This window comes from Carcharhinus amblyrhynchos, chromosome 8, assembly GCF_965287045.1.
Source record: "Carcharhinus amblyrhynchos chromosome 8, sCarAmb.v2.hapA, whole genome shotgun sequence".
In the NCBI taxonomy this organism is placed as follows: Eukaryota; Metazoa; Chordata; class Chondrichthyes; order Carcharhiniformes; family Carcharhinidae; genus Carcharhinus; species Carcharhinus amblyrhynchos.
In genome coordinates this window covers 115310200-115323550 of record NC_137331.1, presented here as the reverse complement: position 1 = coordinate 115323550, position 13351 = coordinate 115310200, and the positions used below count along the sequence as shown (strand labels likewise).

Sequence of the window (13351 nt, the reverse complement as noted above, 5' to 3'; positions counted from 1 at the left end):
ACCAAAGGCCTTCAACACTACAGTCCAAATTTGCAACCTCTACCACCTAGAAGGGTCATTGCAGCAGAAAGACAATTTCTCTTCCAACTGACCCGCCATCCTCACTTGGAATTATATTGTTGTTTCTTCATTGATGTTGACGGGTCAAAATCTTTGAACTCTGTCCCTGTTTGGTACAGAGGGAGTACCTACACCACATGGACTTCAACCGTTCCAGAAGGCAGATCACTATCAGCAATTAGGGATGGGCAAGAAACGCTGGTCTAAGCCAGCGTCCTGTGGGTGGAGGAATTAAATTTGGGGAAAGCATTGTGGTATTATCGCTGGACTAGAGACCCAGCGTAATGCTCAAAAGACAAGGTTTTGTATCCCACCATGGCAGATGGTGAAATTTGTATTTAATAAAACTTGGGAATTAAAAGTCTAATGATGACCGTGAAACCATCGCTGGGAGAAAAAACACCCATCCGGTTCACTAATGTCTTTTAGGGAAGGAAATCTGCCATCCTTACCTGGTCTGGTCTACGTGTGACTCCAGAACAAAGTGGTTGACTCTTAAATGCCTCCAGAGGTGGCCAATAAATGCCAGCCCAGCCAGCTACACCCACATGCCATGAATGAATATATTAAAATAAAAAAAACTAATGAAATGGCACAGTGGTTAGCACTGCTGCCTCACAGAGCCAGGGACCTGGGTTCAATTCCTGGCTTGGGAAATTCTCTGCGTGGGTTTCCTCCCACAGTCTGAAAGACGTGCTGGTTAGGTGGATATGCCATGCTAAATTCTCCCTCAGTGTACACAAGCAGGCACTCGAGTGTGGCAACTAGAGGGTTTTCATGGTAACTTCATTGCAGTGTTAATGTAAGCTTACTTGAGACAAAAGCAGCCAACCTAATCACGGACCACACACATCCTGGACATACTCTCTTCCACCTTCTTCTATTGGGAAAAAGATACAAAAGTCTGAGGTCACATACCAATTGACTCAAGAACGGTTTCTTCCCTGCTGCCATCAGACATTTTAATGAACCTACCTCACACTAAGTTGATCTTTCTCTACACTCTAGCTATGACTGTAACACTACATTTTGTACCCTCTCCTTTCCTTCTCTATGTATGGTATGCTTCATTTGTATAGCGAGCAAGAAACAATGCATTTCACTATATACCAATACAATGGACAATAATAAATCAAATCAAAGTGTCTGCGTGTGTTTCCTCCAAGTGCTCTGGTTACCTCCTACAGTCCAAAAGACGTTCCAGTTAGATGCATTGGCCGTGCTAAATTCATCCTCAGTGTACCCAAACAGGTGCCAGAGTGTGGCAACCAGAATTATTTCACAGTAACTTCCTTGCAGTGTTAATGTAAGTCTACTTGTGACAAATGCAGCCAGCATAATCAAGGAACCCACGCACCCTGAACGTACTCTCTTCTGCCTTCTTCCATCAGGGAAAAGGTCCAAAAGTCTGAGGTCATGTACCGACTCAAGAGCAGCTTCTTCCCTGCTGCCATCAGACTTTCGAATGGACCTATCTCTCTGCACCCTAGCTATGACCGTAACACTACATTCTGCACCCTCTCCTTTCCTTCTCTATGAATTTTATGCTTTGTCTGTATAGCGCGCAAGAGACAATACTTCTCACTGTAAACAAATGTGTGTGACAATAATAAATCAAATCAAATCACCAATGTGCAAATACTGTGGAATGCTGATGTAAGGACATAATATACAGCAGTTTGGGGAAAAAATAAGACATGTAGAGTGTGCTTGCTGAAAGAAAAAAACAAGTTATGAGTAAAAACAATATAAGCCAGAACAAACCAAACCAAAGTAACTCTATATTCTGCACCTTCTCATTTCCTTCTCTATGAATGGTATGCTTTGTCTGTATAGTGTGCAAGAAATAACACTTTTCACTGTACACTAGTACATGTGAAAATAATAAACCAAATCAAAATAAAAATGAACGGCAGTTTGGGGAAAAAAAGACGTGTAGAGTGTGCCTGCTGGAAGAAAACAAACAAGATATGAGTAAAAATAATGTCAGAACAAACCAAATAACACCATATTCTGCACCTTCTCATTTCCTTCTCTATGTGCGGTTTGCTTTGTCTGTATAGTGTGCAAGAAATAACAGTTTTCACTGTATAACTAATACATGTGAGAATAATAAATCAAATCAAAAATAAAAATAAACTAGACGAAGGTGGAGGGAAGGAGACGGGCGTTGGGACCACACGGTGTGATTGCTCTCTGGGAAGAGAGTCATATGATTGGAATGAATGAGAAGCTGCTGCAAGAGGCAGCTGTGTGTGTGTGTGTGTGTGAGTGAGTGAGGAGCTGCCAGTATTGCTGACAGGCACTGGGAGGATGGTGAGGCAGTGGCTGGAGGAGATGGTGCTGCCTTTATTGCCGATAGTTTAGGGGCTGATCCTGTCCGCCCCCTCACCCCTTTCCACACACACACACTCACACACACAGAACCAGCCAGCCGGCTTGTTCCAGGGACGATGGCAGAGCGATGCTCCCCTTCCCCGGCTGCCCAAGCCGAGTCGGAGCCCGAGTGCCAGGAGCTGAGCCTGGAGCAGATCCTGCGACTGTACAACCAGCCGCTGAACGAGGAGCAGGCGTGGGCCGTGTGCTTCCAGTGCTGCAGCAGCCTGCACCGACAGCGGCATCCTCCAGCCCCGCCGCCGCCGCCGCCGCCCGGGGACAGGCTGCCTTTCTGGGGCAGGCTGAGCGGGGCCAGGGCTGTCATCCTGCACCGGGACGGCAACATCAGCATCCGGGGAGAGCCAGGTAAGGACATGTAGCAGGGATGGCAGCCCCTGGGCTGAGAGAGAGAGAGAGAGAGAGACCCACACAATTAAATGATTAAAGCATCACAGCAGGGATCTGTCAGAGAATAGATCTCAAATGAAAAAGAGCAGGGATGATCTGTCAGGATGAGGTGGGATTGTGGCTGGAGCAGCTCACAGAGAGAGCCACAGATTCCAGTATTGAGAAGAGGAGATGGAGACAGGAGCTGGTGCTCTGATGGGGGGGGGGGGTGGGAGGCAGAGTCAGTAACAACAAGAGGCCTTGGTATCTGGAGGAGGGAGGGGAAAAGGCAGTGGAGCTGTAATTAAAAGCAAAAAATATATATATATATATTTTCGCCTTCCAAAACCAAAAAAATGTGAAGCATTGGGACAGAGCAAGAAAGCTTCTGGAGGGAGAGAGAAAAACAAAAGACAAAGCCTGTATAAATGCAGCACACAGCCTGGTAAAGGGAGAGTCAGTGGGCACCAGTGCTTCAGTGTGACAGTAAGATTCCTACTGAGGCTGCAAGGTCACTCCAGCCTGGGATAAACAAGCTGCAAGCACCAGAGGTGGGCAGAGAGCAAGCACAATACATTTTCTGTTTTTGTCTTAGCACAATAATAATGATCCCTCAGGAAGGGGCTGGTGAATAGATTATCAATAAGCAGGACAATGCCTGGTGCGTGTGCGCGTGTGTGTGTGTGTGTGGGGGGGGGGCGGTGGGGTGTTTGGGGACAGCACTCATTAATAAAAAGCACCAATTCGGTTATTGACAAAGAACAATAATTTAGACTAATAAATAAAGCCATCGGTATGCAGTAAAAATGGGGTTGACCCATCACAGAAAAACCCAACAGATCATTCAGTCATCCTGGTTGGAGGGAACAAGAGGCTCTCTTATGGTCACAACCATTCATTTTCATGGGACAGACGGATAGAATTCAGGCCAAACATTCCCTGGAATAAAACGGGAGCTTGATCTGCTTGGTTAATAACTGCCTCTGATCATAATTATTAACAACATTCCGTACAGCAGCCAGAAGTGGGAGAGATATTGGCTGAGTGCTTGTTGATGGCATATTTGACACCATGTAGTGTGTTTCACTGGAGTAGGAGGGGGAGAGGTAACTGGACTGGGCGGGAATAAGCCTTGGGATATTTGGGGTGGTTGCGGCGGGGGGGGGCACTAGTGGGGGTTTTCTGACTGAAACCAAACTCGGATAGGTTTCAAGGTGGGGGGAACATTCTGGACCCCCCTAAGACTGGAGAGCTCTGCTGCTCGAGGTGGGGATAGTGGGAGGATGGGTGTTAAAGTGGCACAGGCCAGAGTTGGAATGTAGGAGCAACATTGAACCTTTCAACCCTTTGACCCTGTTCTGTGTCGTTTGACGTACTTACCTCCTTCAAATTGCACTTGTTTTATAATCTCTCTGTCCGCTCGAACGAACTCAGTCTTGAAAATTTTAATTGAACCAGCATCAGCGACCTTTCTGGGGAGGGAGTCTCCACTCTCGACTGTGGGGGAAAATGTATTCCTGATTTCACTCCTAGGTTTAATTTTGAGATTATGCCCCTTTATTTTGGGATTATTTTCTTCATTTATTGATTTGGCCGTTACTGAAAAGGCCCAGAGAAGGTAACTCTGCCTTTGTGGCTATTTCAGAGAACAGTTAAGAGTCAACCACATTGCTGTGGCTCTGGAGTCAAGCATAGGCCAGACCAGGTAAGGATGGCAGATTTCCTTCCCTAAAGGACGCGAATGAATCCAATGGGATTTTACGCTAATCCATCATCTTTATGCTCACCATTACTGATAGTATCTATTTTTCCTTATATTTTAGATTATTTTAAACCAACTGAATTCAATTCCGTAATCACAATAATAGGATATGAACTAGTAAATTCCTGACTGAGTCCAGGTTTCTGCCAGTTCAGTAATGTAATCGTTATGCTGTAGATGCTGCCACTACTGAAAATAGGTGTGCTAACCCTATCGCAAATTCCTTAATCTGATCACCCTAAAACCATCTAAACTTGTGCAATCTATCTTTATAATTTAATGCTTGAGGCTGTGGTGTGATTCTGGAAAACCCCGAGTTGTATTCTGTTCAAAACTTAGGGTGGAAATACCAAGTTTCTGGAGCTTATCTGACATCCCTCTTTTTTTTGTTTGACCGTTCCCATTTTGTTTTTCATAGTAAGTCCATTCCTCTATTTTTTGATCTCAGGCACTGCCTAGTGGCTAACATGTTCATCCACCACATCAACAGGTTGTAGGTTCAAGCTCCACTCTGGAGATCCGAGCACATCATTTGAACTGCAACTACAATGTAGCATTAAGGGAGTGCCTCATTATTGGAAGTGTTATGTTTTGGATGAGATCTTAAACCACTTAAATTCCTTGAATATGTTCAGAATAGCTTTCTAGAACAATATGTTTCAGAACCAAAGAAGGGACTGGTTGTATTGGATTTAGTGGTGAGTAATTATATAGGATTAATTAACAATTTGATGGTAATAGAGCAGTTCGCAAAGAGTTACCATAAAGCAGTGGAGTTTGATATTAAGGGCTGGTTTTTCCCATCGAAGCAGGAAACTCAAGTTGGGAAATATCCCTACTCAGCAAACCTGTTTCCTTTAAAAGAGCCCACCATATTTTTATTCAGGGAGGTGGGGTGAGAGGGAGTCATTCCTACCTCCTGCTGAAGAAGTTCAGAGGTAGCCATGAACACAGATGTGTGCTGAGGTGGGCAGTTTAGAAGACCTGCCTCGGTTCTCTGAAGCTTTGGCTGAATTATATAAAAGGTCTTCTCGCCCTCACTGCTCATCCCACCCATTCCCATGCCCCCTCAAATCACCAGTGCCAACTTCGCATTCACTGTAGCATTTCCATGACCTGACAGAGCCCCCATGCTACCATTTCCAAGTCCCCGCATACTCTACTTTCCACCTTCATAGTCACCCACCTTGTATCCACCAGGCACTTCTATTCTGTTACCAAATCACAGGCATTAATCCTTAAATGACCCCTTAAAATTGTCAATCAATGTGTGAACTCAGCCATCCTGCTGAGAGTAACGGTTTTGAGCTTTTGAAACTCAGCCAAGCATTCATAATAGCTTTAATGACAACCTTTGGAAAATGTTAACAGTTATTGAAGCTGCAGGGAATAATGCCTTATGAATTTTTTCTAAGGTAATCAATGCACTCCAGTAGACAGGGTCATTATTTTTACTCTAACTGAAAGTTGCAACCTTTTTTTCTAATTTTTAAAGGGTTGGACGTTTAAATAACTTTAGATCATCATTGTTATATGCATTTTATCCAAGTGGTAATCCAAGTAATCCAGTCCTCTCAGGTGGATGCAAGAGATCCCCACAGTCTATCTTAAAAAGAGCAGGAACGATATGATTTCTTCCTCATTAATATTTATTCTTCAACCAACTTCACTAAAATGGATGATCTGGTTATTTGCTGTTTGTGGGAGTTTAATGTCTGCAAATTAAATGCTGTATTTCCTCCATTGCAACCATGACTACACTTCACAATCTTTCATTACTTGGATTTGGGACATCCTGAATCATGAAAGCTGGAATCATAGAACTCCTACAGTGCGGAAGCAGGCTATTTGGCCCACCGAGCCTGTGCTGATAACAATCCCAACCAGGTCCTAGTCCTGTAGCCCCATGCATTTACCCTGCTAATCCCCCTGACACTAAGGGGCAATTTAGCATGGCCAATCCCTCCTACCCGCACATCTTATGAGGAAACCAAAGCATCCGGAGGAAACCCACACAGGCACATGGAGAATGTAAAACATTCCACATGAATTTAATTTTCTTTCACCACGGACATTTGATCCCCTTCACCTGTACTGCAAACAGATACAAAAGGTGAAATTTTCCAGAAATTCCTATCTGAAGTCGATGGATTTTTCCTGATGTGTTGAATGGGGCAGCACTGTGGCACAGTGGTTAGCACTGCTGCCTCTCAGGGACCCGGGTTCAATTCCTGGCTTGGGTTACTGTCGGTGGGGCGTCTGCACGTTCGCCCTGTGTCTGTGTGGGTCTCCACCAGGTGCTCTGGTTTCCTCCCATAGTCTGAAAGATGTGCTGGCTAGGTGCCTTGACCTGAATTGGCCCCAAAGTGTGGCCACTAGGACAATTTTGCAGTATCTTCATTGCAGTGTTAATGTAAGTCTTGTGACTAATAAATAAACTTTAAACTCTAAAATGTTCTGTCCTGGCCCTGATACTTCCTGTGGTGGGTGGGAAAATTACCAAGTTTGCCATTTTCTTATTATCCCATTATAATCATGCCTGCATCAGACTTTAATGGACCCACCTTGCGTTAAGTTGATCTTTCTCTACACCCTAGCTATGACTGTAACACTACATTCTGCACCATATCCTTTCCTTCTCTATGAATGGTATGCTTTGCTTGTATAGCATGCAAGAAGCAATATTTTTCACTGTAAACCAATACATGTGACAATAATAAATCAAATCCAAATTAAGTCACACACCCTTTTCGCACTCTCTTTCTCATAAACTCTGCCCTTGTAATGTTTGTTTTAGTCTTGCGCCTTTCACTACTTTCTTTTGTATTCCTTTGTTACTTTCTCCACCTCCCCCAGTACACGGATAGCCACTTTTCATTGAATATATATGTATTTTATTCTTTGTATAACTTTTTAATTGGCTTGTTATTGGCTCATTTGTTGACCATGGCTGTTTTACAAGTGGAGCCTTTGTCCTTTAAGGGTATGAACATATTTTACATCATACCAACTATGTCCACAATTACTTCTTATGCCCATTATTTGACTGTGGCTTTACCCAATAACAAGTTGGATCTGTTTACTTAAAATTAGTCTGCCTTGTTTAAACTAAACACCTTAGCTGATGACTCTCCCTCTTGTTGTTGGGCTTAGTATTAAATTCAATTGCAAACTGCCCCATTGAAGTCATGGGGCAGAATTTTACCGGCACATCCGTCCGAGGTTCATACAATCCCGCCTGAGGCCAACGGAGGAAAACATTCTCCACGCCTCGCCCATCCCCGGAATCGGCCATAGAGTCGCAGGGTAATACGACATGGAAACAGGCACTTTGGCCCAACCGGTCCATACCTATCATAGTGCCCTCCTATCTAGTCTAAACTGCCTGCATCTGGCCCTTATCCCATTAATCGTTCCCCATCCATGTACTTATCCAAATGCTTTTTCAATGTTGCTATTGACCCTGCCTCAAGCACTTTCTCTGGCAGCTCATTCCACAGACAAACCACCCTCTGTGTGAGGAAGTTGCCCCTCAGGTCCCTTTTAAAATTTGCCCCTCTCACCTTAAATCTGGTTTTCAATTCCCCTTCCCTGGGAAAAAGACTATGCGCATTCACCTATCTATGGTCCTCATAATACACCTCAGTAAGGTCACCCCCTCATCCTCTTAAAGTCCTAGCTTGGTCAACTAGTCCCTATAACTCAAGCCTTAACTCCTGGCAACATCCTCGTAAATCTCCTTTTCATTCTTTCCAGTTTGTCAATGCCTTTCTTATAACAGGGTGACCAAAACGGTACCCAGTATTCCAAGTGCGACCTCACCAACGACTTATACAACTGGAACATAATGTTCCTTTTCCTATACTCAGTGCTGTCAGATTAAAGGGTACAATGGAATTGCCATTCCAGAGATAAACTCAATTACTGTCAGATTATTAAGTAGTTCGATGTTGTTGCTCATCACTAAATCCAAAGCAACCAGTTCTTTTTTTGGTTTTAAAACATTTTGTTCTAGAAAGCTACTCTGAATATATTCAAGGAATTTAGTTGAAATGGCTGTGGTGGAGTGGGTGGCATTCTTGTCCCTTGAGTCAGAAGGTTGAGAGTTGAAACTGCACCAGAGGCATGAGCATACAATTGAGGTTGACACTCCAGCATGTGGGTGGGGGAGTTGAAGATCCCACCTTTCCAGTGACACTTCAGACCAAGACTCCAACTGCTACCTGCAGTTGACTGTCAAAGATCCCAAGGTAATATTGTGAAGGAGAGTGGATCTCTCTGCCTGGTATCCTAATCAAGAATTATCCCTCTGTCAATGTGAAAAAAACAGATGATCTAAAGACATCACATTGATGTTTGCGTGATCTCATAGAATTATAGAGTCCTACAGTACAGCAGAAGTCCATTTGGCCCATTGAGTCTGCACCAACCACAATCCCACCTATCCCCATAACCCCATGCATTTACCTAGCTACTCCCACTGATGCTAAGGTACAATTTAGTCCGGCCAATCCACCTAAGCCGCACATCTTTGGACTGTGGGAGGAAATCGGAGCATCCAGAGAAAACCCATGGAGACATGGGGAGAATGTGTAAATTCCACACAGTGACCCAAATCCGGAATCGAACCTGGGTCTCTGGTGCTGTGAGGCAGCAGTGCTAATCACTGTACCAACCCTTGCTCTGTAGGAATTGGCTGCCATTGGCTCTGAGCAATATTTCTACCCTCCTCTCTCTCCAAATTCTCTGCCACTTCGGAAGAGCTTAGGGTTGGAATATTTAACGCCCAGTCGTAACCTGTGGCCCACATCTCTGGACTGGTGACTCCATCAGACCCTTTAAGGTCAGTCAGGTTCACCAGACTGATTCCTGGGGTGGCAGGATTATCCTATAGGTGAGATTGAGGAGACTGGGCTTGTGTTCTCCAGAGTTTAGGAGCATGAAAGGGAATCTCATTGAAATGTACAAACAGAGTTGAATTCCCACCTGCCATCAATTCACATGTGAAAGGTTACAGGAATAGGGAAAGGACTAAGTAGAATGCTTTTTCATAGAACCAGTGCAGGTTCAGTGGGCTGAATGGTTTCCTGTTGTACTATGAAAGTTCTGTGATTATCACATCCTTTATTGGTGTTGTGTGCTTTGAGTCTGATGCTTGTGTTGTGTGATGAATCTGGCTTTGGTGTTGTGGGCCCAATTTTGTGGTGTTTTTCGATATTCTGTGGTGTTTACGTGGTGCGGGATATACAGAACAGAAATCCCAGATTCAGCCTGTGGTCTATAATGAGACAACTGACCTGAGTTGGGGAAGCAGTCTTTTTTATTATTATTCACCCGTAAGATGTGCATCGCTGGTTAAGCCAACATGGATTTCCCATCCCTGATTGTCACTGAGAAGAGCTGCCTTCATGAACCGCTGCAGTCCATGTGGTGGAGGTACACCCACACAGTTAAAGTTACAAGTTAAAGTTTATTTATTAGTCACCAGTAGGCTTACATTGACACTGCAATGAAGGATGTCAGGGGTAGGTTCTTTACCCAGAGGGTGGTGAGGGATTGGAATGCCCTGCCTGCTGCAGTTGTAAATGCACCTAGTTTGGGGGCGTTTAAGAGATCCGTGGATAGGTTTATGGATGGTAAGGGTTTGGTTTAGGTTAGAGGGTCATTGTTTTTTAACTGGTCGGCGCAACATCGTGGGCCAAAGGGCCTGTTCTGCGCTGTAATGTTCTATGTTCTATGTTACTGTGAAAATCGCCACACTCCGGCATCTATTCAGGTACACTGAGGGAGAATTTAACTTGGCCAATGCACCTAACCAGCACGTCTTTCGGACTGTGGGAAAAAACCAGAGCACCCACAAGAAACAAGAAACCCATGCAGAGATAGGGAGAACGTGCAGAAACCACACAGATAGTGACCCAAGCTGGAAATCGAACTGGAATCCCTGGTGCTATGAGACAGGAGTGTTAACCACTGTGCAGCAAAGGCTCTGCTGAGGGAATAAGAGCAGTTAGGGGCTAAATTGAAAACAGAAGATAATAATCTTGGGATTACTACCAGAGCCACAAACTCATTGACACAGGGTCAGTAAGATTAAAGAGGTAAATGGGTTCAAATTCTTGGGACATTGGCATCAGTTCTGGGAAAGGAGAGAGCTGTTCCGATGGGATGGGCTCTACCTGAATCATGCCTGGAAAAGGAAGGGGTGCAGATTAGTGATAAGGCGAATTGTTACCAGAAAATAAAAGGAAGGGACAGAATGTGTGAACGTCATACTGCACCAAGCAATATGTCCCTGACGCTGTGAGGCAGCAGTGTTAACCACTGTGCCACCCAGGGCTGTGAGAGAGGGAATTCCAGGATTTAGACCCAGTGACATCAATGAATAATTGGGAAACACTGTTCCATGTCATGTGTGTGATTCGGAGGAGAACGCCCAGGTGGTGGTGCTGCCTAAGTTTGCTGTCTTTTGCCTTTTAGGTGTGAGTGGTCATGGTTTTGGAAGGTGCAGTTGCTCTTTCATGTCACTCGGTTGGGGGAAAATCTGCTGGGATTACCTTTATCTGAAAAGGGGAGGCAGTGGCATAGTGGTATTGTCATTGGACTAGTAATCCAGAGACCCAGGGTAATGCCCTGGGGACCTGGGTTCAAACCGGTGAAATTTGAATTTGATAAAAACCTGGGCATTAAAAGTCTAACGATGACCGTGAAACCATTGTCGATTGTTATAAAAGCCCATTTGGCCCACCTTGTCCTCCTTACCTGGTTTGGCCTACATGTGACTCCAGCGCCACAGCAATGTGGTTGAGTCTTAAATGCCCTCGGGGATGGATAATTGGATAATTGGATAATCCCCCAAGATTGGGGGAAAGGCAAATTGTGCGGAGGGTGTGGAGAGTCTGCAGAAGGATCTAGATAGGCTGGGCGAATGGGCCAGGAAATGGCAAATGGAATTTAATGTTGGCAAGTGTGAGGTGGTCCACTTTGGTAGGAAGAATGGTAGGAAGGACTATTACTTACGTGGCGAAAAACTGCAGCAGGCGACGGTGCAGAGGGACCTCGGGGTCCTTGTGCATGAGTCGCAAAAACCCAGCCTGCAGGTGCAGCAGGTGGTCAGGAAGGCGAATGGGATGCTGGCCTTCATAGCGAGGGGGATTGAATATAAAAGTAGGGAGGTCTTGCTGCAGCTGTATAGGGCATTGGTGAGGCCGCAGCTGGAGTACTGTGTGCAGTTTTGGGCGCCGCACCTGCGCAAGGATATTTTGGCCTTGGAGGGAGTGCAGAGGAGGTTTACTAGGCTGATACCGGAGTTGAGGGGGTTGAGCTATGAGGAGAGGCTGAATAAACTAGGCTTGTACTCGTTAGAGTTTAGAAGAATGAGGGGAGATCTCATTGAGACGTATAAGATGATGAATGGGATGGATAGGATAGAGGTGGAAAGACTCTTCCCGCTCAAAAAAGACAGTAGGACTAGGGGGCACAGCCTCAAGATAAAGGGGGGGCAGTTCAGAACGGAGTTGAGGAGGAACTTCTTCACTCAAAGGGTGGTGAATCTCTGGAATTCTCTGCCCGTTGAAGTGGTGGAGGCTGCCTCGCTAAATATTTTTAAGAAGCGGGTTGATGGGTTTTTGATAAGAGAGGGGATTAAGGGTTATGGGGAGAGGGCGGGAAAGTGGAACTGAGCCACGACAGATCAGCCATGATCTTATTGAATGGCGGGGCAGGCTCGAAGGGCCAGATGGCCTACTCCTGCTCCTATTTCTTATGTTCTTATGTTCTTATAATAAATTCTGGCCCAGCCAGTAATGCCCACATCCCGTGAATGAATAAAAAAAACTTGTGTGTGGATGTTGCATGAGGGTGGGAATTATTTTGAGTGTAATCCATATGTGATCCATTAGTCCACCAAAAGGCTCTTTGTAGAATGAATAAGGAACAGCTGTTTTGGTTGCTTTCATTTTTTTATAGAATTATAACATCTGCAAGGGGTAAGCAAGGGAGATGGCAGTGTAATGATTATGTCAGTGGACTAGTGAACCTATTGAAATGGGTTCAGATCCCACCACAGCTACCGGTAAGATCTGAATTCAATTAATAAGTCTTGAATATAAAGTTAGCCTGGTTAATGGTGACCATGGCAGCTGTCATTGATTTTTTCCTTAAAATAAGGAACTCACTTTTTGTTTCTTTAGGGAAGGAAATCTGCCATCCTTACCCGGTCTGGTCTACATGTGACTCCAGATCCACAGCAATGTGTTTGACTCTGAACTACCCTCTGAAATGGCCTTGACAAACCCAGACAGTTATCGTAGAATCCCTGCAGTGCAGAAAGAGGCTATTTGATCCGTCAAATCTGCACCGACCATAATCCCATCCAGGCCCTATCCCCATAACACCACATATTTACCCTGCTAATCCCCGACACTAAGGGTCGATTTAGCATGGCCAATCGACCTAACCTGCACATCTCTGGAGTGTGGGAGGAAATTGGAGCACCCGGAGGAAACCCATGCAGGTATGGGGAGAACGTGCGAACTCCACACAGATAGGGACCTATGGCTGGAATTGAGCCCAGGTCGTTGGTGCTGTGAGGCAGCAGTGTTAACCTACTGTGCTGCCCCAACTACTGTGCCACCATGCCACCGTGTTCAAGGGCAATTAGGGATGGTCAGTAGATGTTGGCCTTAACAGTGACGCCCACATCTCATGAAAAAATAAAGGAAGCAAAAGTGCTGAAGTACTCTGAAACGGAGCGCATGCAGAGTT

At 45.0% G+C, this 13351-nt stretch overlaps 1 protein-coding gene across 4 annotated transcripts in view; it reads left to right on the top strand.

Annotated features, from left to right (window-relative positions):
- Nucleotides 1-2320: 2320 nt before the first annotated feature.
- LOC145346851 (protein spire homolog 1-like) overlaps nucleotides 2321-13351 on the top strand; it is a 232187-nt gene continuing 221156 nt past the window's right edge. For all 4 annotated transcript variants that reach the window (XM_080194683.1, XM_080194681.1, XM_080194682.1 and 1 more), the window contains exon 1: nucleotides 2321-2802. In XM_080194683.1, coding sequence (XP_080050809.1) covers nucleotides 2514-2802 — 289 coding nt within the window. In that variant the 5' untranslated portion in view covers nucleotides 2321-2513. The remainder of the gene's footprint in view (nucleotides 2803-13351) is intronic.